The sequence below is a fragment of the Paroedura picta genome, chromosome 6 (assembly GCF_049243985.1).
Source record: "Paroedura picta isolate Pp20150507F chromosome 6, Ppicta_v3.0, whole genome shotgun sequence".
Taxonomy (NCBI): domain Eukaryota; kingdom Metazoa; phylum Chordata; class Lepidosauria; order Squamata; family Gekkonidae; genus Paroedura; species Paroedura picta.
In genome coordinates, this window is record NC_135374.1 from 22619477 (window position 1) to 22645978 (window position 26502).

Genomic DNA, 26502 nt, shown 5'->3' on the forward strand with positions numbered 1-26502 from the left:
ACTTGCTGTGGCTGGGATGTTTACAGGACAATCGGTTTTTCACTGGTCATGTGTTTGCTTCATAAAGAAAAGGCTCTGTCTTAAATCTACTTCATGTGCTTTATTTCTGTGACTGTTAATGGCTGCAGTCCACAAACCAGGCTAATGAAGTCAATTGAACTGCTTCAGAATAAGTGGGCTGTGGGCTGACAGTGAGGGATACGCATTGACTGAGATGAGAATGCTTTGTCTTAGATGCAGACCACACCTAGGGGAACAAGGAACTCAACATCTATGGCAAAAAAGTAAGATCACAGAGACAGCAGATTACGTTATTAAAAGAAAAACATATTTCATTGAAATAGAACATGCACGAGGAAAAAGGCTGGAATTATCAAGCGTTACACAAGATATTCTAAAAACATATAAACTTTCTCCAGAGGACCTAGAAGTGCAAGGTGTATATAAAACGCCAAAGAGCTGATCTAACGCACAGTTTACATGTTAGGCACAAGGTAACAACTGTACAAGTAATCATCAGGAGCACAATTTGACACAAATTTAAAGGAGGGGAAAAAAGACATTGTTATCAAAGAATAAAGCATCTTTGGAACCTGGAAGATCGTTTCTGCCTATCAAGGCTGTCGAAGTACAAGAATCTCTCTGATTAAAGCACACATTTCTATCGAATGCCATCAGTGAGGTAATCTCCTTGTGTTTTGTTGTGTTAATTCAAGCACTTTCCCAGTTACCCCTTGCTCATTATTAGGATGCTCTACAGCAGGGGTAGTCAACCTGTGGTCCTCCAGATGTCCATGGACAACAATTCCCATGAGTCCCTGTCAGTGTTTGCTACAGTCCATGGGAATTGTAGTCCATGAACATCTGGAGGACCACAGGTTGACTACCCTTGCTCTACAGGTTATAGAAGGAAATAAAATACACCCATCTTGTTGGACATCCCTTTCAGTGCATTATCTTCTTGGGCACTCTTTTAAGGACTGAAATACAAGTATATTCCTCTTATTAAAAAATAAATTCCTCCTGACCGGAAAAAAAAATTAGTCTCGAGGTCATTAATCTACAGAATTGGAAATTTCAAAAATCATTAGCCACTTAAGAAGAAAGTGTTTGGTGAATAATTTATGGACAGTTCTTATGGCATTGGGATGATAGGGCATGGTAAAATATGGGCATACATTGAAACACTAAGATGCACACGAATAGTCAATATAAACATATTTAACTCTCATGTCAACATGGACTCCAAGTAATAATGTTGTTTTCACATGCTGTTGTGCTGCAGTTGTGGAAGAAGCTCTCCACTGCTCCTATGCAGGCAAAACACAACATGAGAATGAATTTCACATATTTCTGTAGCCTGAAATTACCTGAAACCGTGGCAATTAGTGCAAAGAGTATACAGGTCAGTGGAAGAAACAGATGTATGTAAAACTCTCTCATCTTCAAAATACACTCATCTGTCTATATAGCCTCGCATACCCTTCCTTGTCAATCAAGTCCTTTGTGTCATTGTGATAAAAAGCACTCTGATTATCTCCTCCTCCTCAAGAAGAAATGATTGTCATCAACTTACAGACAGCACTAATAATCAAATGAGCTGCAACCACACACCAACCAATCACTGCAAATAACAGAAGCCCTTCTTTATTCCTTCTTTCTTTACTCTTCTCCACATTTCCAAGCTTCAGACGTACTACCCAGAGACCAGCTGTTTCATTTACGCAACTGTATGTGTTAAAGGAACAGCACTTGGTGTAATTTTTTTTCTTTATTGTCATTAATGTACTTCCAGTGGAATAAACCAGGGAAGTTTCCACCACAGCTGACATTATTACTGATGTATTATCAAAGTATCATGTGAGAGACAAGGTCCAATGCAAATGTTGCTTTCTTAACAATATATTATTGCTAGTTAGTTGTATACATTGTGCTAACATACCTTTACCAGCAAAGTCACATGCGCACTTTTGATCATACAGACTTTCCTATGCACCACAGAGGCTGCATATGTTGCCAGCAACCACAGTGGCTATTGACAAAAATCAATGCTTCCCCTATATGATGGTGTGTACAACACTTCTGGCTGTTTTGGGATGGAACGACAGGATGGAAAATGAAAGAGCAAGAAAATGAAAGTCAAAATATTTTAATGGTGTGTCTCAGGTAGGGGAAGCTTATTTATGGTTAACTCAAGTGTTGATTAATACATACAGGCTTGCATCATGGTGGAAATTTCCAAGAGAAATGAAGACAGTCAAAATAAGGATGTTGTTTCTTACTCCTCCAGATAGCACACACATGGCTTTTTTGACCTGTAAGCCAGGGGTAGTCAACCTGTGGTCCTCCAGATGTTCATGGACTACAATTCCCATGAGCCCCTGTCAGCAAAGGCTGGCAGCGGATCATGGGAATTGTAGTCCATGGATATTTGGAGGACCACAGGTTGACCACCCCTGCTGTAAGCAATTCTTTCTGCACATCGCAACATCCTCTCTTCAGATCGACTATTGGATTCCCTGTACCGTTTCTTTATACAAATGCTTCATCAAAACAAGCCAAGCCAAATGTTGATAGTTTTGCATAAACAGCATGCAAAAAGAAGGGCATGAGCATCACTGATGGAAAGCAGAGAACAGCTGATTGTGACATGACCAGGAATAGAATTCAGGGTTCTCAATAATATAATTTCCTTCCAAAATTTCCTTCCTTCCTTCCAAAATACAATCGTGACAAGGAAGCAACTATTTAATCTGGTGTGCTCTCACATCCTTCAATGGGAATACACAAGGGGGAGTCAGTCACTATCTCCACCCCACCCCCACCCCCCAAATCTTCTTCACAAAAAAACATTAAGTAAAATCAAGTCACTGTGAATCTGTTTCTCAGGCAAACATAAATAACAGTCAACATGGTCTCACGAGATTTGCCGTAGGTACCCTTGGCTTATTAGTCTGTGCATGGAAGTGTATGTGTCCATTAGCATATGCAGAAGTGTGGGCATGTACAGTATGTGTGTCGATAGGAAAATACATGCATATGTACATGTCTCAGTGCGAATGGATGCAGCTGCAGACACCCACAAATACACTGTGAGAAAGTATACAAAATAAATCACCTTTAAGCTCACTGGTGATCTGATTCTATGTATATTTACTCAGGAGACTCAATGATTTCAATATAATGTATAATCAACTTGGCAAATTTAGAATGGCTATCAGGCTGTAACAAAAAGCAACATAGAAAGGACTGAAAGGCTAAAATTCAACCCTGGCTCCCTCCTCTGGGACATTGGAAGACATGGCCAATCTCAACCTTTTTTGCATGTTTAACAATGGCATTCCCAATATTCTCCAGGGTTAAGTGGCTTGAGGATCTTAGCCTACATGGTAAAGCCAGAAATATCACTGACAGTGATCTAAAGAGCTATCAGAAGGGTTTGCATTATCTCAACAAACGTTATTTTAACTGACCCTGTGCCATGTCATAAACTTTCCCCCAAAAAAGATCTCCCTTTACAAATGCAGTTTGCCATGAAGGACAAAGAGAGAAGGGTACTTGAGTCCCATCAGGATCCCATAACTACAGTATTTGCTGGCGTATAAGACTACTTTTCCCCCCTGAAAAACATGCCTCCAAGTGGGGGGGTCATCCTATATGCCGGGTGCACTTCAGTTAGGATAGACATAGCTGCCCATAGTGGCCCATAGTACTGTGATGTAATGTAACAAACTCTATATTTTGAGTGGAAATGTTGGGGGGTCGTCTTATATGCCGGCAAATACGGTAATTTCACAAGTTTTTTACAATCTGTGAGCAGAAATCTTGATTAGAATCTGAAGAGCTGTTTACATCATTACATTGTTCCACATGTCCGGCAGGGTTGCCAGCTCTGAAGGGTTGGGAGATATCTGGATATTATAGGGGTGGAGCCTGGACAGGGCAGGGTTTGAGGATGGAAGCGTTATCAGCAGAGCCACAGAGTCCAACCTCCAGAGCAGTCATTTTATCCTGGGGTACTAATCTTATCCCCAGGAGATCAGTTGTAATAGTGGTAGATCTTCAGGTGTCATCTGGAGGTTGGCAAAAATATGGCCAGGGCGAACAAGGTTTCATGAACAGCAGCCCCCCACCAACTGCCATGCAGAAAACTACTTTTGAAACAGAGGGAACTTTTCAAAAGCAGCTTTGATATGGTATGAGGAGCAGCTTCTCAAAGAAATTTAAAAAAAAATCACACTGGGCATGCCCAACCCCTTGGGTGTGCCAAAAGCAGCTCTTTGGATCTTGGGTCTTGTAAGTAAACATTCTCGTTCTTTATTTTGGCTGCAATTCTGTACAGAAGCTGCTTAAATGCCATTTGGACCAATGGGATTTAAGCAATGTAGCTGCATACAAGATTGCAGCATTTGTATTTCTGATAGATTCAAGTGGGTAGCCGTGTTGGTCTGAAGTAGCAGAACAAAAATAGAGTCCAATAGCAGCTTTAAGACTGGTAAATTTAAAGGTGCTGCTGGATTCTAATTTTGTATTTCTGAGTTTTTCTTCAGTTATAGACAGCCTTTATGCTCTTATTTATATTATATTCCCCCATACTTACATTTACTTACTGGAACTCCAAAGGAAAGGACAAAGCCAAGTTTTAACTAGCATGACATATATTATGATCCATAGAATATATATTGTTTTTAAAGCATGTTTTAAAATATGCTCTATTTTGCAGATGCGTTGAAACAGCTCCTTTGCTTAGTGGTGTTCTGAAGGGTTTTTTTGGCTTCACATTTTAAAAACAATAACATTATTGTTTTATCAGGCTGTTTCAACCTATCTTGAAAACAGATCTTTAGGCACATTATATGATCATGCTTCTTTGACCACTACTTCGTGGTCTTCAACAATGTCTGTTATGTCAAGGTCACTAAACCATTTCATGGACTAACAATTTGCCAAATTTCTGTTATGTATTGCAGTAAAATAATCTCTTGGGTGGGGTGGGGGGAATCTAATCTTTTAAAAATATCAAAGCTATTTTTTAAATTCTTTATAAAAATGGATTATCAGTAGGGGGTAAGTGGGGGAGTTTGAAGCACCACAAGGTCCAAGCTGAGGTTCTGTTTTTAGAAACTCCTGAAAACAGGGGCTTGCAACAATACTACTAGAACCTTAGCTCCTGCATTATGCATGCATCACTAGCGTTAGAGCAACACAATAGACCTGTTGGTGGGGAAAGGCTGCTAAGAACCCACATAAATTTTTGCTTCAATTTATGGTTCTTTAGGAAGGCCCATAAATTTACAATTGTAAAATTATCTAACTATAAAAACTAATTTTGCTTAAACTCTAGTAAATACAGAAAGACATTTTAATATATTTTCTTAAAAAAACATACCACTCAATAACATATGTATCTATCTATACATGAACAATAATAATTTATCATATAAATATTGTAGCTCTTTACTGGCATTTGGAAAAAAATGAATCCCTGAACCTGATTATTTTATGCACTGGAAAAAAAAACTGATGTAAGTATCTGAGTTTGCTAAATGTCTTCATTAACCACTTACAAAGTAAACAGACTAACAGGCAAAAAAATAATTCTTATTACAGAAACCCACCTCTTGCTAAACAGCTATCTTTTACAAGTGTGTTGAATCTGTTGCTGGTTGACAATGCTCTTTATATCTCAGGCTGAACACCAAAGCTTGTACTGATTTTGCCATTACTATTTTTGCTTGACATTTTTTCCATACTAGAATACAGATTTCTCAGTATAGGCCAAAAGAACAAAAATAAAAAAGCCAATGCTCTCTCTATATATACTGGAAAACTCCTCTTGGTTTTCTCTATCCCATAGCTGTGTCCTCTTTGAAGAACTCATGGCACAAGTTTTGCATTATTAACTATATATTCCTAATCAAAGTCCTGCTTCCACAAAAGGCATGGAAAAGTGGCCACCCGAGTATTTAGTGCTTCAGAAAAAAAAAGAGATACAAATGTTAAAAAAAGTGCTCCAAACGAATCTAAATTCACATATCAAGATGGAATTAGAAGCACATGTCTCTTGTATTCAGAGGAGGGGCACATGTAGGTGTCTTCATTGAACGATGCCAAACTGCAAAGACTCAGATGCCCACCTTTGCCTCCTATTTTTTGGCACTTTCATGATATGTGGCTGTTTTACCTGTTGTCCCTGCTAAGCTCCGGTAACTCGCCCGGTGCACGAGCACTTTAGAAACTGGGATTTTTGTTCTAGGGATCTCACTTTTGGTGGGCTGGTGATGTGCAGTATGATGGCTGTTACTGGCATCCGAACCATGACTGCCATGGGGCGATGTGAAATGCTTGATACTGATGGGTATCTTGGAATCCTTGAGTGAAGTTGCATGGGTTTTGACTGGGCATGTGCTAGTTACTGGAGACAGGGGCTTGCAGCAAGTCGCAGAGGTGACATCTGCAGAAGTCACCACAGCTGTGTTCTCATCTGGATCGGTGTACAGATCATACAGAGCATCCCCACTGTAGCTGTCCCTAGGAATTACCTCTTTCTGGATACTGTTAGCATGGTCTTCCTCAGGTCCGGGTGTGGTAGAATCCCAATACCCCTCATCACTGCTGGGGACAGCCTCTTGTTGCTCCTTCTCCCTGCTCCTCTGATCTTTGTGGTGACCTGGAATCTGGTTGACGCCACTGTGCTTCTCACTCGTTGACCCGTCCTGAACCCTTCGGCCATCTTTGGAGGCCTCCAGGGCTTCTGTCCCTCTTGGAGTCTCCTGAGACTTCTCCTCTGTTTGGGACAATGTATCCCAGAACTCTGGGGTGCAAGTGTCCCCCACCTGCTCGGGGCTGGCCATCTCCTCTCCTCCGCCTTGGTAGGCCACCATGCTGGGAGGCTTTTTGGAGGCCCCCGGCTTGCTGCCCCCAGCGGCGCTCTTGTCACTTCCACCTCCACCACTGCCGCTGCCCGCGTCATCCTCCTGGTCAGCAATTATGTCCCCACAGCCTGTAAGAGAGTCAAAGCTTTTCAGTGAAGTCACGTCAGCAAACATCAAACAAATACGGTCAATGGACGGCTCAGAGGGCGGATCAAGAGAGGAAGGGTCGGGGGCGGCGGCCTTCTCTCGGGGGCTGCGTTCACACTCAGGTTCAACAGGGGGGGGAGGCCCGATGGGGATGCTGTCACCTGTTTTAGCCGAGTCCTCCTGGGTCCCTTGGCCATCGCTCGGGGGCGCCTGGGGGTGCCTCTCCTGGGCCTGGATGCTGGGGGGCTCCTCTCCACGGGGGCTGTGCAGGGGGGGCTGCGGCTCCCGGGGGCCCCCCTCCTCCTCCTCCTCCTTCTCCGGAGCTGCATCGGCGGCCTCGGTGGCCTGGGGAGGCGGCCTTGTGTCCCCTCCGGCCAAGCCTGGCGAGCTGGGGGGTGCTTGGGCCGGCGGCCGCGGCGCCTCCTCCTTGATGCATTCCAGGCTGGCCGTGAGGGAGCCGGGCAGCAGGAGGCTGGGGCTGGGCTGGCTCCCGGAGCTCTCGCCGGCCTCCTCTTCCTTGGCGCCGCCGCCGCCGCCACTGGCGGGCTTGCTGTCCCTGCGGGGCCAGCGCATGCTGCTGAAGAGCCCCTTGAGCCCTCCGCGCCCTCTCGGCCGCTCGCCTTTGCCGCCGTTTTTGCGCAGGAGCGCGAAGAAGCCGTGCGACTTGCCCGCCGCCGAGGCCGAAGCAGCGGCGGCGGAGGCAGGCTCCTTGGCCCCCTCGCCGGGTGGCTGGTCCCCTCCGCCGCCGCCGCCGCCGCCGGGTTCCTCGTCCTCCTCCTTCTCCTTCTCCTTCTTGCCGCTCTCCAGCACCGCCTCGGCCAGCCCGTCGTGCGTCTTGCTCCTCACCATGCCCGCCTGGCCGACTTCGCCGCTCTTGCCTTTGCCGCCGCCACCGCCTCGCACGCCGAAGATGCTCGGCATGGCGCCGCCGGATTTCCTCCGCTTAAACAATTTGAAGGCAGTCCGGTTGAGCTTGCCCGAGGGCTGCGGCGGCTCGCCGACCGCGGTGGGCTCCCCGCAATCGCAGTGCACGTCCATGGCGGCGGCGGCGGCGGAGGAGGAGGCGGCGGAGGAGGAGGCTGCCTTCCCCTCCTGCAGCCCCCCGCGGCTTCCCGCGCCCGGCTCCCCTCGCCCGCTCGCTCCTCTCGCGCTCGCCTACTGACAGCCTCGCTGCCGCCGCCGCTGCCGCCGCCGCCGCCTCCTGCTCGTCTCCATGGCAACCGAGGCAGGGCTAAGCCGCTTTCCTCGGGCCTGGGCCTGCGCCAGGCCTCTCCGCCGCCCGCCCGCTCCCAGCCAACCTGAGCCCCGGCAGCCCCCCTCGGAGCCTGGGAGAAAGGAGGGGGCGGAGGCCGGCCCCCTCCCCCATTACTCCACGGCTCTCAAAAACATGGGCGGTGGGGCGAGGGGGGGAGGCTTATATAACCATCCATGAGGGGGCTGCTGGACTGCGGCTGCTCACTCGCACGGAGCATATGTTCGGGCAGGGCGCTTTATTTGGGGCACGGGAGTCGCTTCCCGGGTTCTTTGCAAACTGGCTAGATTTTCTCGCCTCACGGGTGGGTTTGTGTGTGTGTGTGTGTGTGTTTTATAGCGCCGTCCTAAGGAGGGTTGTGCTTCGATGGTCTTACAAGGGGGGCACTCGGTTGTGCATCTCGGAAAGATGCGCATCTCGCATTGGCGGAGGGAAGCCCAAATGCCTCGTTTTTATTCTGGTGAACATTTTGCAAGCCAAATACATTGCACGCCGTTTCAGTGCGATGTAACGGTTTTGGGCGAATACGCAAAAAACAAACAAACAACCCACTCCAAAATACATATTGGGCATTTCACGCCTTCACAGGATGTCTCAGCCCCCCGATGCATTCTGCTGGTAATGAGGTGTAATTCAGTTGTCAACGTAAATAACATGCTATGGAAGTAATGAAGATACATTCAGTGATCGGGAAAATTCCAGCTTGAGGTGCAAATTCAGGTGTGACATCAGATTAAGCACATTTTTAAAAATCAGTACTGGTGAAGGGTGTGGGAAAAGAATTCAGGCAGCTCTGCAGAAGATCGATCTATCCTTTGCAGCACCTTGGCAATGCATGTATCTTCTCACATGCAGATATTCATTCACTGACATTTTAGATGGATTTTGGACTCAGGTGTGATACTGGAGCACCTCGGGAGTTGTATACAATGAAGATGGTGTATACAAGCAATGTCCCTTCTAATTCCCATTCTCCACTGAGCAGTTCACATCCTGAACAGCATATATGTGCTGTAATCGTAGGGCCATGGGCAGTGCAAGACTCCAGATTGGCTCCAGATTGGCTCCAGATTGCTGCTGAGTATTAGTGAGTGGCCGCTCACACACACAGCTTAGGGGCAATATTTTACACAAACTTGGTACCACCTAAGTGACAAAAGAGCAATTTTAACTGTTGTGGAAACTGGCCCTTTCTATTCCCAACCTCCTCTGCTGTGATGTGTCCTTCCTTTCTTAAAGCCTCTGAACAGTTTTGTGAAAGATCCATGCTGCCAAAATATTATGTGCTCACAAGGGCAAATGCTGGAATGACTCCCATTGATGCATATTGGTAAAAACATTTATCATCTAAATGTAACTTATTTGATGATCCTCAAATCAGAGGATGGATTTTTGTGTAGATCTGTTACAAGGGATAGTCTTTAATAAAATCACAGGGATGTTATGTTATAGGTGGGAGGGAATGCCGTATGATACTATAGCCTGACCTTGTCAGATCTCAGAAGGTAAGCATGAGAGGTATTTGGATGGGAGACCACCAAGGAAGGTTGTGCAGAAGAAACCAATGGCCAACCACCTCTGCTTCTCACTTGCCTTGAAAGCCCCTTACTGGGTCTCCATAAGTCATCTTGATGGCACCTATGTGTATTACAATGGGCAGAGCATGTTCACGTCTGTGCATTCATAGGGATCATTCAAAAAGACATCTGGCAACTGCAAGTGTTACCTTGACCTTGAAGAAGGTGGTGGACTGGATCTGATGGGGAAGGAATTTGTTGTGCAAACATCGCTTTTAAGTTTGCTGTGATCTCTGAACGTAGCCTTTGTTCAAATGTTAGGAACATAATTCTGTTCCAGCAACCTTACATTCTAACCCAGTTTTAATTAGTATTCCGGTTTGTGGAAAGAAAAGAAGAAAGGAAGGAAGGAAAAGAGGGAAGGAAGAAAACTATGCCTTTCCAAAGCCTTGGCTTCACTTGATTTAGAAGAGTGTAGCTATGCTTAAGTTTGCAATGAAAATGTATTGTAGCGACTCATCTGGTATAGGAACAGCACATAGTTGTAATGTTGCTTGCCAATCACCTTTATACTTACAGCCGGGACAATTTGTTCTTACAGCTCTTCTGTACTGGAGGGTCTCATGCCAGGGAGTTGAAGATGACAACAGTAAGAGGTAGGCAGATGAACAGGCAAGCCCATCGTTGTATTCCCCCCCCCCCATTCTTCATATTTTATATTTCCTGCATTTTGTGCCGTCTCCATGTCCTGCCATTCCCCTTGCTCAGTGATTCAGAACAAAGGTGTTACATAAACAAATCACATGCAACACGCATTGGAGAAAAAAATACGGGCAAATTGAAAGCTGCACACTAGTGGCTTGCGGCCACACATTAGGAATATTTTGTGTCAACGGAACAAGAAGCACAAAAATTGAGTGGCATCATCATATCAACAACAACAGCGACACATTTTTTAAACTCCATTCTCAGCCAAACATGACTCCTGAATCATCAGACAATGAAATAAAAATACCAGAAAGTGCTATGAAAAAATAATAAAACACAGGCAAAGCTGAACAAAACATTTTCATGAAGTATAAAAACAGAAGCAATGCCATGGACAGCCAGCATGATAGAGTTTCAGACTAGGCTATGGGAGACCTAGGTTCAAATCCCCCCTATCACCGAAGCTCCCCATTTAACATGGGGTCAGTCATGCATTTTCAGCTGACTCTACTCTTAAAGGGTTGTTGACTAGATAAAATACAGAAGGGGGGGAATGGTGTAAGACCGTTTGGGTCCCCATTGGGGAAAAAATAAGGTACACATGAAGGAAATAATTAATGGCAGAAACCCCTTCCTAAATGGAAGATCTTGGATGGTCATTCTCCTAAATATAGGGTGACATCCAGGTCCCTCTTGGAAAGATGTCCCACGGACCAAGTGCCACAGTGAAGAAAACCCATTTTCTAGCTGTCACGTGCAGCATTTCAGAAAGTAGGGCACTAGTAATAGGGTTCTCTGGAATAGCTGAAAATATGAGTGGGTCAGCTATAGGTCAGTGATAGAGCATCTGCTTTACATGCTGAAGGCCCCAGGCTCAAATCTCGATGTCTCCATTTAAAAGAATCACAGTGGATGATGTGCAGAACTTCTACAGCAAAGCTGTGCTACCGGTCAGAGCAGAAAATGCTGATCTTGAAAAACCAGTGGTTTCACTCAGCACAAGGCAAATTTGGGTGTGCTGTTTTCATAAAAGGGCATATATAGGAGATGTTTTTCCTTCAAGCTGTCCACATAGAAATAAATAAAATAGAATAAACAACAGGTTGATTTTGAACCAAAATGTGAATTCCCAAAATGTCCCCGTTCCCAGTGTATCCCCAAAATATGCTGGACCCTATAAGCCAGTTACACTTCATTCTGTGCTATATGGTGAACAGGTGATGTGATCATATACTGGCAAATTTATTTGTTTAGTGTGCTTTTGTCCTACCCTTATTCCATCAGGTTCAGGGTAAAGTACATTATTCATTCATTCGTTTGTTTGTTTGTTTGATCCCTCCCTCAGCATCTTGGAGCTGTTTTCTCCCTCCTTCAGTTTATGCTCCCAACAACTTGTGCACATAGCTTGGGCTGAGAGAGCATATCGGATGCAAGCTAGCTCTGAATCACTCATGGAAAGCAGGGATTTAATGCCAGGTCTTCCCAGTTCTAGACCAGCACCCTCTCACTGCGTTCTCTGTTTGTTTATTTAGCATTTATATAATGTCTCCCTTGTGGCTCAGAGTGGTGTACAGGGAACATGAATTTTGTAACAATACAACATGAATTTGGTAACTCTACATTAACAATGGAGTATCGCCACAATAACTATACCTATAACGTTAGCAACAATAGAACATTTTTCAACAGTTAATATTACTGCCACAACCTTGCATTGTGGATGCTGATGGGTGTGTGGTGTCCCAGTAGGTCAGGAGTACAGCCAAGCCCGATTATGCATGAGGCTGGCACCAGAGGGCCATGGACGGAGCCTGCGGTATTGCAGGAGTCCACGCATTCACATACTGCAGGCCTTCCAGGGCGCTGCGCCGGGCCAGGGCTGGGATGGTGGCGGCGTCATGAACAATTGGCTCTGACAGCTCTAGTCATGTTCTACTGATGAAGGGAGCTTTGACTCTCAAAAGTTTATATTGCAATTTTTTTCTCTGAGAGAAAAGCAAAGTACTAGAGAAAAATTATCAGCAACATATACAACTGTAAATGGACATATTTTTCCATTTGCACTGAATTGGCATTAGAACAATCAAAATGCTATTTAAAAAGAAGGTTTCTCAGGGAGCAGGACGCAGTTTCCTGGATATAATGAATAAACTAATACAAAGCAACCGCAGGAGAGCTCTACACTAAGCAGAGTGTGTTGAGAAGGACAGGTCACAGAAAGTACACAAAAAATCTTATTTGTAGAGATACAGATTTCTCAAGACAGAGCATGGCTTGGCACTGGAGTTCCTTCACGCACTGTCCAACCTGGAGTGTTGGTTTGAAGCTGCAGAACAAATTTTGAGTCCAGTAGCACCTTTAAGACCATCAAAGTTTTATTTAAAACTTTTTGTTTGGTCTTAAAGGTACTACTGGACTAAAAACTAGGTCTGAAGATGACACAGTTTAATCTCACCTGAGAAACCAAAGAGTGTAGGGTCCTAAACGTACCATATCTGGAACTACAGTTCTCCAGCAAAACACAATTGCCCTGATTTTTTGCACAACTCTGGCAGGGCACTATCATAACTTCAAAGGGGAGAATGAAGCTTGGTCTCAGAACCCTTCGTTGTATACTTCAGTTGACTACATCCTTACAGAAGATTCATGCAGTGTTGTTGATTTCTAAGCTGCTACCGTACTCAAATATAGCTCTGCTTCCACTAGTTTAGACAGCCTGATCCTATCTTTACTTGAAATTAAATCCCGTAGTACGAAAGGAGCTCTACTCCCTGGTAAATGACCACAGGATTGCAGCTTGAGCATTCATGCTCCCCCTGTGGTCATTTAATGCTGGAGCCACTTGATTTCCATTGAAAAGTCCAGCAGTTGTTCCAACAAAGAACCAACAGTAAACAGTCATTGTTAGAGTAATGTTTTAAAAGAAGCCATCCTCTCCATCTGGTGTGAAACACTGGTTTGTCTGAATTCACTTTTGGGTAGATTTAGGGAAATGATAGCATGGTTTGTTTATCATTCCTTTTGATACTGCAGTGCTTTACCTTAAACCAGAAGCCAGACCTTTTTAAATAAATCAAAGAAACAGAACCTAGACTATCAAAACATAAAAGTAAAAAAGTACTTGCAGCCTAATACTGTTCCTGTCTGTTTACAAGCAGATGTAGAGTTTACTCCCATGGGCATAGAACTGCAACTCTAGGCTGGGATATGAATTACAGTTTCTTGCAAGTAGTGCAGCCCAAATCAATGGGATTCAATTTTCTCAATGTTAAGTAACCGGTCAATGCTTTTAGGTCTAATACCTGACATTTATGAAAATGCAGAGGATCAGAAGAGAAATGATGTAAATATCAGCAATAAATTTACATTGCCTAAGAAATGGGGTGTGTTCCCCCCACGGGGGTAGATCAGCTGCTTCCTGCATCCTTTCGTCCACACAACCAGTGCACTTTCACAGCAGAAATCCTGCTCCCTGTTACAGACCATAGAGGACAATGCACCTCTGGAATCTAGGTCAGGGAGAATGCCTTGCGAATTTGCTATAGGCTTGTTTTTTTATTCTCAAGCAAAAAAAGGGGGTGGGGTGGGCTTCTGACGTTAGGTCCAGAGGTCTAGCATTCAGCTCTCCTTGCCAGCAAACCACCCACAGCTGCCACATTACATAATGCAGATATTCACACAAAACTATTCTTTCACGACCCAAGTAAACAGAAGCCCATTTGGGGAAAAAGCGAACAAAAAATCCTCACAAGCAGAGCTGAAAACAACCGTAGAATAGGATTAAATGTTTGCAAGTGACAAATCCTGATTTTTTTTTTTTTGCAGGATTGCCTTCAGATATTCTGCCATAGGCATTTCTCAAAGTCAGATAAAGACTGTAAGGATCTTCTGCTTCTTGGTATGTGTGCATGTGCTCTCCCACACGGAGCCACATCTGCACTGTGCTCTCACTAATTGTTTCAAGATGTGTGCAGCAAACAAATGCTTTTAAATGATCAACTGGCTTATGATTATTCTTTTGTTGTTCCTACTGATAGTTTTAGCGATTCTTAATGTGGCCTTTTTATTTGCCCAAAGTTGCTTTGCAAGTCTTTTCAGACTGAGACCTGGGGCATAAAAATAATTTAAGTCATAATGATATGGAAGGATTGTGGAAAACTCGTATATCTCATATCTATAATGAAACAGGCATTGCGTGCGCGCAACAGGTTGCGTCGGGACAGCCAGCCTGCAACGGGGGAGCCCCTCCCCCATGCACACGCGGGGAATGGTAGGGCTTTTTGCCCCGCCACAGCGGAACAGCGGCAACCCGGCATGGCTGCCATTGTGCATAATAGGTCCTAATGTCTTCATTCCTTATTATTATTTTTGTTGTTGTTGTTGTTGTTATAATTTAATTTATAGGGCAAACTAACCCAAACTAGCCTTTAAGAAAGATCCTGTTTTCTTAAACTGTAGTACTCAGATGTTTGGACATACCACAGATATAGTAGTAGTATTCTTAAAAGTATGCGAAGAAAGAAGTATAAGTTGATTTTCAATTCACTTAGAGTAAGTGAGGTGTTGAGCATGCATTCATTGCCTGGTTATAAAATATGGCTTTCTTGTGATAAAAAACTTGCTATAAGTACCAAAGATGATCAATGTAACAGTTTCAGCATCTTGAACTTTCCTTGATGCTTTCCTTGATCAAATCAATAAAGAAAAGAGTTTATACTGTAGTTGTTGGTAGTGACTTGGACCTTTCCTTTGAATCCAGCTAAAATTTGCAATTTCCCATCAGAATTCATAGTAGCAAAAACAGTTGTACAAAGGATCAAGGTGGTGAGGATTTACTTTTGAGCTGGTTGTCAACCACCCTCAATTTCTCATTAGCATATTGTTGCTATCCCAGTACCTGTCCATCCATCTGTATATCATTTTTAAAAATCTTGCCTGTTCCCTGTAACTGAGAAAGACAAAATGAATGAGACAAGAATCTATATCACTGGTGATATGCATGCACATGAAAAGAACCTCATTCTGGTTGTTCCTTTACAAATTTCTGTTATAGAAAGCCCCTGAGATGCAATGTGTCCACCCCTTTGTTCAAAAGAAAGAAAATAAAGAAGACACCATTTGAGGCAGGAGAGCTACCATGCCATCCTAAGTAGATAGATTCATGTGGGTAGCTGTGAACCAATAGAACAAAATTTGAGTTTAGTAGCCCTTTTAAACCAACAAAGCTTATACCCAGTGCCACAGGACCCAAACTTTATCCTCCGTTGAGTAACTCCTTTGTAAGTTCATTAATACCAATGGACTTAGAAGGGTGTCACTCTGCTTAGAATTACACAGCTTGTGTGGGTCTCATGATATAGGCAGCCAGTGGGCTTGGATTCAAGTCTATCTTAAGATCCTGTGTGCACTCTTAGCTAAACCATCTTGAATCCCCACTGTCAATTTAGTACAAGGGGACTAATAGTGTGTTAAGGGCAAATGCAATAAAAGAGTACTTCTCCCCTCCTAAAGAAGAAGAAGAAGAGTTGGTTCTTATATGCCGCTTTTCCCTACCCAAAGGAGGCTCAAAGCGGCTTACATTCGCCTTCCCATTCCTCTCCCCACAACAGACACCCTGTGAGGTGGGTGAGGCTGAGAGAGCGCTGATATCACTGCTCGGTCAGAACAGTTTTATCAGTGCTGTAGCGAGCCCAAGATCACCCAGCTGGTTGCATGTGGGGGAGCACAGAATCAAACCAAGCATGCCAGATTAAAAGTCCACACTCTTAACCACTACACCAGGCTGGCTTTCATAAAGGGGTTAATGACAGTGCTAGACACTGGTTAGATAGTCTTCCAGAAAAAAAGTGGTTATGGTCTCAGTACTAGGAGAGAATTCAGTGCAATCTGACCCTGTTTTATTCAGAGTTGTTCACTTCTGGCCACCACTGCAAGGCAATCAGTGTGGGAGGGATGTTGTTTTCACCAACATCCCTGGGAAGCAGGGGGCATCTTTTAGTTAAAGGTAAAGGTAAAGGTATCCCCTGTGCAAGCACCGAGTCATGTCTGACCCTTGGGGTGACGCCCTCTAGCGTTTTCATGGCAGACTCAATGCAGGGTGGTTTGCCATTCCCTTCCCCAGTCATTACTGTTTTACCCCCCAGTAAGCAGCTGGGTACTCATTTTACCGACCTCGGAAAGATGGAAGGCTGAGTCAACCTTGAGCTGGCTGCTGGGATCGAACTCCCAGCCTCATGGTCAGAGCTTCAGACAGCATGTCAGCTGTCTTACCACCCTACGCCACAAGAGGTTCCTATCTTTCAGTTAGCCCTGTGCAAATGTGCAGCTGCAGTTTAGCTGGCCTCTTCCACTGTGGGCACAGGCTGCTGTTGTCAGGGAGGCTGCTGGCCAGGCCAGAGTGGTGATTGCAATGTGCTAAGATAGCTCCTAGCTCCACAGCAACCTCCTAACAGTTACCAATAAGGCCAGACTTTCTCTGTGCCATTTGTTGTGGTGTTGGATAGATCCCAGCAGATAAGTAGCTCTCTATCACTATTGAACAGGAGGGTTTTCTTTGTGATCTGTTTTGAATTCTTGATTTTCAGTCTAAAAGTGAAAAAATAATAGAAATTATTCTTTTTTTTTTGTCTTTGCTGGCCTTCCCCATAGCAAAGTGTGATGTGGGCTATGTTAAAACGGAACACAAATATAAAAGATGCATCATGGATGTGTTTTCTGGACAGAGGGATTTGCTTCTAATTAATAAGATGGCAGTGCATTAACCTAGTGCATTTTATTTAAACCCTCTCCAATTAATCCTACCATAGCTCAGTATACGTTGTGCCTGGGCTCTCTTAAGAACCTACGACATCCAATCCCAGATTTGTAGCCATAAGGATTATAGTTGATGTTGGGATTTGAATTTCTTCCATCAAGTGACTAGAGCGAGAAGTCAAATGGCTAAACCCAGCAAGCAAACAAATCAGAATTCTAGAAATATGATGTTTTTGTATGGTTACGACTCTAAACCATTATGTAGGCTAAGCCACAGTCTTGCAAACATCCCTCTTTAATATAAATGTTACAGATATCTACACCTCTGCTTCAAACACAGGAGCAAGATTCTTGCAAGATGTAGCATTCTACTGTACTCTTAACACAGCCATTCTCAGACTTTTGGGGACATGGCCCTTTTAGGAGGTCTTCTCAGGTTCCGGGGCCCCTGCAGTAGGTTGGCCATTTGCGCAAAGATCTAAGGCCTAAGCTAAGGGTGTGCTAACTATACTATACTTCGTTCTGCTGTATACGTGAGACAGATTTCTAGAACATTTGATCAAGAGAAGCATGTGCGTTCATTTTTTCCCTTGAATGCATTAATTCAAGCGTGCACAAAGGAACACGCTACATAATTTCTTTTTCTGTTCTGTGATGAAGGTCGAACTTTCTAGCAACGGATGTAAAGAACACCTAGGTTTATAGCTGGATGAAATCTGAACAAGAGGTTTTCCCAGCTCTCATGCTTGTTGCTACTAACAAGCTATATCAGCTCTCCATTAGAACATTCTTCGCATTGGAAAGTTCCCAAATCACTGAAGCATGGCAATTTGGCCTGGGGTTCTGCATGGTACAGCATATACCATAATGATTAATCCAACCCTGACCTTAATGCTCAAGTCATGTGGTTAATTCTGCCTTCCGTTGCTGTGTACAGTTTATCCCAAGCCTTGCTGAAACAAATGCAACAACTGATGAAGACCACCCTGCTTAAAACAAAGCAACACAATTGTCTAGTCTTTCTCACGGCCCTTTATAGCTTTGTGTTACTTGAATCATTTTTATTCGAGGGCTGGGATTTCATTTTCAAAGAAAACTAGGGGGTGGGGATAATGCAATCTGGTTTTCCATTAGTACATTAGCAATGTCCATTGTGGCAATTAGCACAGAATTTTATTTTTTAAGGCCTACGTGGAGCAAGTCATGAGCGTCCTTACAATGTAGTGGTTAGAGAGCGTCAAACAAGCATCTGGGAGACCCAGGTTTGAATCCCTGCTCTGCCATTAAAGCTTCCTGGGTGACCCTGAACCAACAACTCTCAACCTAATATACTTCACAGGGTTATTGTTGCAGGGATAAAATGGAGACGGGGAGAATAATTCTCCTTGGATCATTGGAGGAAAGTCAACATTAAGAAGTACTAAATAAATCAAGAGAACAGTCTGTTTTCTCTGACCTGACTGGCCCTGACTGGCCGGATTTTATCAGAGATTTTATCAGAGCTTGGAAGCTAAGCAGGGTTAGCCCTGGTTAGTACCTGGATGGGAGATCAACAAGAAAGTCCAGAATTGTTGTGCAGAGGCAGGCAATAAGAAACCACCCTTATTGTAGGGTTGTGTGCGGCAGCCGAATCAGCCGTACCAGGCCGACACAGCCAGTGCTGCGCCGTGGGGGGGAGGGGAGGCGGGGGGCGCCGGTGGGACACATCCAGATGTCCGGACTCTGCTTCTGGCTGCATGGGCCAATCCGGATGTGCCCAGCAATGGTGGGCGCACCTGGATTGGACCGGTCCCTGGAGTGGCCACTCTCATAAGCCAGCCGCAAGGCGCTCAGGCAGCCTTGCAGCCAGACACTGCCTGCCCACAGAGGAGGGTGCTCCTGTGGTGCCCTGACTCGCCCACCGCTCGCCCTGGCTGCCAGCTCGCGCATCTGGCTGCCAGCTCGCACATTCCTTGGTGCAACTGGCTTTTAGTTAAAGTATTTAGTATTCATATAATTGCACAAACACAATAGTGATAATTTAAACCAGTCTGGTAACTTAAAACACAATGCCCCTCATCTTAAACACTCCTGGCAGAGAGATGCCCAAGTGTTTTTTTAATAGTATCTATAGATGAAGACTTCAGGACCTGTTAAGAAAAGTTACTTCATTGCTGAACTGCTGGTATAGTGCCCTCTTCTGTACTGTTAAGTATCACTCTATTTTCCATACAATGTTGATGTGTATGTTGTTGCACAAACCAATTTCTTGTTGGGCTGTCATCAGACATTATAAGAATGACAGCAGCATCTAAAAGAAGTGGGAGACAACTGACTGGTCACTGTCTGAACCGGCAGGAGTCTTATGCTTCTCCTTGCCTGGGGTCATCATATTCAAAGCCTAGAGGTAACTTGACATGAAAGTATGGAGATTTGTTCTTGGGATTACAACTTTTAGAAATAATGTATTGTTTATTTATTTGATTTCTATACTGCCCTTCCATATGGCTCGGGGCGGTTTGCATACAACATCACAGGGGGACAGCAGCCTAATAACTTAGGCTAACCTGATCTCACCAGAGCTTGAAACTAAGCAGGGTTAGCTCTGATCAGCATTTGGATGGATGACTACCAAGGAACACTAGGAAAGGCAGTGGCAAGCTACCTCTACTCATCTTTTGCCTTGAAAAACCCATGATCCTAGGGTCCCAATAAATAAATAAATAAATAAACAAAGAAACAAACAAAGAAACAAACAAACAAACACAAGTTGTTGTTATTATTATTCTAACAACAATAACATATTGCCAGATTCAACTAAAGTCCATCCAGGACTGCAATGGCCAGTCAGTTGCCTCTGAAAGTTCACAAGTCGTTCATCCCTCAAGGTTGTTTCCCAACATCTTGGAGTAAGAGGTATGCTTCATCCAAAGTCAGAGCTTTCATTCAGCTGTTGATAATGTCATCCATCCTAGCAGTTGGAAGGCCACTGCCCAAAGTTCTAAGAAGAGATCTTCCTAAAAAGGAGAAGGGACACCTGGAATGAGGTTCATCATCTCTTAGCCAAAGGATAGGGAGACATCTGGATTACCAATCACAGGAGAGAGCATCTGTATGAAACTTCTGTTATGCTGAGACATCTCTGAACAAGAGGCAGTTCCTTCATGGCCCATGTTCTCAATCCACATACTTTATCTCAGCAGATTCCATGTTGTATCTTTTCTACCAGCTAAAAACACACACAGAGGCAAGTCACATTTTAAACTCTGGTTGATTCCAAAACCATTTTGTGTCATCTAACAAGGGAAGCTTCTGTTCAGTGAATAAAGTCAAATGTCAGGCAGGGTACATGCAGCTGAAATCAGCCCGTTAGCCATATATGATGAACAAGCAGGACCTCAATAAGCTTTCTGTTTTCAGCTGCCTGCCTGAAACTGTGAATGGGGAGGGGGGGGTTCAATTTAGCACAATAGGCCACGATAATACAGCTGGTGCAGGCAATTTGGCCTGGTGGGTCACAATTGTACAGGCTAGCTATGGGAATACCTGAAGGGAAACTCTCTGAACTAGTAAATGGCAGTCTGCAAAAATTCAGTCTTTGTTCTGAATTCCACGTTTTCTAGGTCACAAGTCAGAAAATATTACAAACACATTGTTTCCAAGGAACATGATTATGTCCTGAATATCTTTTCCATCAGCTGTGAACATAAACCCCAAAATATTTCTTGAATAAGCGCCTCACCTTCTATTCCCTCTTTACCACATTACGCTCAAAAAAACTAGATAACATAGATTGCTTGTTCTCTAGCCATGCATCTTCTACCACATTCCATGGTTTCCAGAGGTTTGTTGTGATGTTGCCTAAATCTGCTTTGCTCCAGTCTTTCTGGAAACTTTGGCATCAACATTAGTGTGCCAACATGTGGATGGGAAGGTATGAATTTCCACACCTCCCTGCCTACATCAGTTGCCATTTCCCTTTTCTGCCTACCATTCCATCCTTGCCACTGGTTGGCTTTTTGACATTTAAAAAATTCAGTAGTAAGTATATTGCTATAACACTACAGGGATATACCCACTACTGATTTTTTTGCAGAGCTGGCAAGAAGTCCTCTTGTAGTGTGGGGGAGGAAAGAAATTGTAGGCACAAGAGGAAAGAATGGAGAATCACCTGGTATGGATGCTCTGTTGTAATTGAACATGCCTCTCCATTCACAGAGGCAATGAGTCCACAATGGGGAATTGTCCCTGGGTGGAAGCTGAGAAAATCTAGATTCTTGCATCTCCTTTTAGATGAAGACTTTCAAAAGGCCAGCTCTTACCATGGAGACAATAGCTTCAGCGTCATCAGATGATCTGCTGTCAAGATGATTGCCATCAAATGCAAGGCAGATGCAGGTATTTGTCATTCCCACCTTCCCAGCTGTCATCCTTGTTAGACCAATTAAGCCAAAGAAAAAGAAGAGCACTATCAAATCCAGCCTGCCTTGGGAAGGGAATTGTCGGTTTGTGTATACGTCTACTAAGTGACGTTAACTCAATGAACAATAGCAACAACAAAATCTTAGGTGATATGAAATATAATAAATGTATCCTTATTACCTTTTATAATAATACTAGGGACAAAGCCCATTGCATTCAGGAATACAACGGGCGATAGATTGTGTGTGTGTGTGTGGAAGATGGCCTCCCCCTCCCCCCAGGACATGGAAAGGCTGCAGGCTGGAGGCCCTGGGGTAGGGAACTCACTGACAGGGGCAACTCTCACGCAGCAGAGATCTGCAACCTCTGAGCCTTGGAGGGAAGTGGAAGGAAGAGGGGGTGGTCAAGGGTGGGGGATGGAAGGTGATTGGCTGGCTGCTGGACAGACAGGCAAGTGGGTTGGAGGAAGGGGCACTCGGGTGGGACAGCTGTCCTGAGTGAGTGTTAAGCGCTGAGTGGCACTTAAGCCACAAGACATGCTCCTCATCCAAGCCCTTACCAATAAGCAATAAGCTTTGGTGGGCCTTCATATTCGGGTTGCCAACCTGCCCCCTTTCAGCTACTGGTAAGGGATGTTGGGTTTCAAGATCCAGGTTGGGATATTCTTGGAGTTTCAGGAATGGAGCCTGGGGAGGATAGGGACCTTAGTGAAGTACAGTGCCATAGACTCCACCCTCCAAAGCATCCATTTTCTCCAGGAGAACTGACCTCTGTAGTCTGGAGATGAACTGTAATTCTGGGGGATCCCAAGGCATCCCTACTTCATATGGATGAAGAAAGGCCTTGGTTAGCAGAAATATACAGCAGGGGAGAGTGGGAGGCGGGGTTTGGGAAGAGTGACTTAAGAGGGCATGAAATTGAAGATGTATGTGATATTCCTAGACAAGACTCAATGGACACAAGATAATGGTAGTCATCATGCACAAGAGCTGTAGGTGGTGATTGCACAGTCTCTGGAGTTATGCTAAGCAATGTCATAACAATAAAGCCCAAGTGAGCTATTGGGTCTGTTTAAATTCTGGACAGAATAAAATCCATGGGAGTGGGGATCAGCAGCACCTTACTGTGACATTTCTTGGTTGAAGAATAGTGCCTTTCAGGTCAGCAATAAAACAGAATCTAGGTAGATAGAAACATTCTCCCAGGGGTTTCTGAATGTTGCGATGCTGGGTGTTCAAATTTGTGTCCATTTATTCTTTTGACTAAAGACCAACCCATTTGTCCCATGTAAGCAGCTAGTGAACAAGAAAATTTCTAAAAATGAAAGTATGCTGAGGCTTGGAAGGTGTCATGGCTGTAATGTTGACTTGGGCTGCAGCTTCCGCTCAGGGTTAAAGGTCATCATCGGGTGATGTTTATGGCACACCCTTGACCTAACTCACCGCAAGAGGATTGCATGTACGTGGTCTTGAACTGCTTGGAGAGAGATGGGGTAGAAATGCAATCAAAAGCAATCTGGAAGAAGGAGGAAATTCTCTGTATATTCATTGGCCCTATCAGGTGTATTTCCAGAGGGGAAGCCATGTTAGTCTGTTGCAGAAAAATTACAGAGGAGTCCAATAGTACTTTGAAGATTAGCAAAATTTATTTCAGCATCAGCTTTGATGAGTCAGAGCTCAGTTTCTCCGATCCATAGACATGTATGTCTATGAAGTTTCTTTTGAAGGAGGCTATTGTTCTTCTCCAAAAGAACTTCACAGGTTGGAGCCAGCATGAAAGCACTGAATTAGAATTTATTCATAGATTCAAGACAATTAACCCTCTTCTTCCCCGCCACACACCAGAGCCCCAGTCAAAGCCAGAGCATTTCACAGCTATTATTTGAGGGTTAAAAAGACTGGGAAGATCCAATCGCAGGCCTCACAGTATCTCCGTTAGTTACGCTCTTAGACAGATGCAGCAACATGTTTTCACTGGGTGTATTCAAAGAACTGAGCAGAAGGAAAATAACTAACAGGATTGTTCAAGGTCTTATAATAAGAGATACATAATAGATCGGTGTGAGAGTACTTCTCACCTGTGCAAGGGACTGATCAAACTCTTGCACCAGCCACAGAACAGAACAGAACAGTCCTGGAACTGCAAATATCCTTACAAAGGAATCAGAGCAGCTCTGCTTTTGGAAGGACAGGTGACTCCATTGATGGCAGCCAAAGAAAGCAACACAAGGCTATTGCTATCACATGAGAGTGCGAAAAGCCACCTCCACTAAGTAGGTTTTGAAGCTGGAGCTCTTGGGGTGTGTGTGGGTCTCAACACCCGGAAAAAAGGCATGAAGCAGTGAGCAGAGTGCAGGTGAAAACATAGCTCTGCCTCCAGGACTGATTGTGAGCAGAGTATTTGCATGAAGGCATTTCACTTTGCTCTGGTTTAAATGGGTAGAGTCCTAGTATCCCCTCAAAAGAAGAAGAAGCAGCCCAGCATTGGGTGGAAGCTATCCCCAAAAGCAAAAACACCTCGGAAAAATCTCTATGGGTAAGAAGACATGATTTTCCTTCACTGACCAAGTCATGATGATGCCTCTGCCAAAGAAGCATAACACTAAGCAATGTTATGTGGTTCAAAAGGAGTTGTGTTCTTTTCCCCTTTCAGTATCTCTCAAGATGTCAATAATTGGAGAGCAGACAATGAACACTTTGAAAATATTCTTCTTAAAAAGGTGCTTGTCCTAGTCACCCCATCAGATGACCGGCCACTGTTCACTTGAAGTCTTTATCTGTAAAAATTCAATTTGGGATTTCCTAAAGAGACTAATACAGCCTGAGCAGTTTAATCCCGGCTTGGTTTATCTGAATTTCGGAGCCTCAAGAGATTTAACTGGTAACCCATATTTTATCACGTGTGGATTACTGACCCATTAACCTAAAGATGTTCTAATCTGATTTGGATACTGGGTTGCTTTGGCTACAACCAAGTATTTAAAGTTTTTTAACAAATTATTTTTTAAGACTTCAAACTCTCTTCTTAGTTGGGTTATTTATTGCATAACACATGTTTAATTAACCCTATGTGATCTGTACCTATAAGAACCTTAATTTTTTTTACAGCCACCCAGGAATGGACATGTGCATGTTGAAGTCTGTGTAGATCCCTTTGGCTGCATTGTGATCTCCACGTTCAATGTGATGCGCCTGGGCGCAATGGCTGTGGTGCATACGTCTAGCTGCTGTGGTTGCTAGCACATTTCCTGAAGCTGAATCAAGAACTCAGCATATGATATTCAGCATTTGACGGTTGCAACTCAGATGCAGATTCACATCTGGATATACTTCTATAGTGTAATATGTAGCTGAGAATAAATGTCAGGAGTTTTCTGGTGCCTTGTTCATCTTGAAGGTGCTATATGATTCCTGTTAATTTTTTCTGCAGCTTGGTCACCCTTTAAGAATTAGCAGATCATCTGACCCTGTGGCTCTCATGTACAAAAGAAGACTGTGATGTGCCTTCCTGTTCTGTGGAATGGTACAAGCTACCAATAAAATCAGTCCATAAATTATGGAAACGTCTTTTGTGCCCATAAAAAAGTGTCCCTGCAAGAATACTGGCGCTGCACATTGTTAATATGCTTCTGTGTAGGCAAGGATGTACTAATTGCATTTGCCAAATTCTGAGTCTGCTTTATACTCCCAAAGTCACACAGTGAACTGTGAATGTTATTACCAAGATCTTATCTCTGAGCAGTACTTTAAGCCAGGGGTAGTCAACCTGTGGTCCTCCAGATGTCAATGAATTACAATTCCCATGAGCCCCTGCCAGCATTTGCTGGCAGGGGCTCATGGGAATTGTAGTTCATGAACATCTGGAGGACCACAGGTTGACTACCCCTGCTTTAAGCCACTGTTTCCTCATGACCCCATATGCCTTTGGGACTTACATGAGACCGTGTTCTAATCCTCAAGCCATTCTGCATTCTGCAATACGTGATAGCCTTCTATACAAAAGCTCGACAAAGAAGCTGATGCCATGGCCAGCAGTCTGTTAACATCCAGGTTGAGTGCTTGTTTGACCAAAGATCTCTGTTCTTGACCTTGAGGATCATAACTTGAATCTGGCAAGAAGAGGGGGTGGGCTATCTATCTTTATAAGGCTTCTCACCATTTTCCTATTCGTTTGATTTTTTAGGGCATTATTAGGTCACCATTTGTAGGGAAAGAACAGATGTAAATGAATAATGGAAATGATATGAAGACTTCTGACTCTGTATTAATGGAATCATAGGGCCATTTCGCACGGCTTCAAAGTAGCAGAATGGTTGCTATTTGGAAACGCTACTAATTTGCCATAACCCACGACGTCGTAGACAATCTGCAACAATCCTGAAACCAATCAGCAAAAAGCGCTTCGTTGTGGCGCTTTCAGGGGAATCCAGAAAAGTGGATTCACCCTCCGGATAGCGATACACTCCTGCAACCAATCTGCAACAGTAGCGCTAAAGACCTGTGCGTTACCATTGTTGCTGGTTCTTCAAAGTCCCTCCCCCTGGCTCTCTCCTCCAAACTTCCGGCGAAGCGATCGCCATTTTTTTTTCTCCGAGCGAGCGGGGATAAACGCACCGGCGAGCCTCTTTCTGTTTAGAGGCTTCCCTGGCTTCAGTCCTTCACCTTTAGTCACTAAGCACAAACCACTGAAAAGCCCGTTTGCTGAAATAAAGTCCCTTTATTTTTTACAAATAAATTCAGCCGAAAATCGAGCCCGTGAGAGGGGGGGGGGGATTTTTTTTTTATCACTCGAGGCAGCGTGCAAACGATCATACAATCAAACGACAGCTCACATTAGGCAGCTGGATGGG

General features: G+C 44.1%; 1 protein-coding gene and 1 long non-coding RNA gene across 3 annotated transcripts; one reads left to right on the plus strand and one right to left on the minus strand.

Moving 5' to 3' along the window:
• Positions 1-306: 306 nt before the first annotated feature.
• Positions 307-8206, minus strand: AMER2 (APC membrane recruitment protein 2). Its single transcript, XM_077341735.1, has 2 exons — positions 7184-8206; positions 307-7003 (listed from the first exon to the last, which is right to left on the minus strand). Exons 1-2 carry the CDS (start codon positions 8058-8060, stop codon positions 6147-6149), a joined length of 1734 nt encoding a protein of 577 aa, XP_077197850.1. The 5' UTR covers positions 8061-8206; the 3' UTR covers positions 307-6146.
• A 28-nt stretch (positions 8207-8234) lies between these two features.
• On the plus strand, positions 8235-25209 carry LOC143839556 (uncharacterized). 2 transcript variants are annotated; one of them, XR_013231760.1, is made up of 6 exons: positions 8235-8578; positions 10393-10447; positions 14325-14397; positions 21525-21629; positions 24306-24372; positions 24761-25209. It is a non-coding gene; the product is annotated as an uncharacterized LOC143839556 (long non-coding RNA). The 2 variants fall into 2 exon arrangements; XR_013231759.1 differs by lacking the exon at positions 24306-24372 and having other exon boundaries at positions 8242-8578.
• The last annotated feature ends 1293 nt before the right edge of the window (positions 25210-26502 follow it).

What these genes read in the sequence shown, in the direction of transcription:
- AMER2 (XM_077341735.1), bottom strand. Translation starts at nt 8,060, where the DNA reads ATGGACGTGCACTGCGATTGCGGGGAGCCCACCGCGGTCGGCGAGCCG. An exon ending in GGAGGACTCGGCTAAAACAG is followed by an intron (nt 7,004 to 7,183) that starts GTGACAGCATCC and finishes ACTCTCTTACAG; the next exon opens with GCTGTGGGGACATAATTGCT.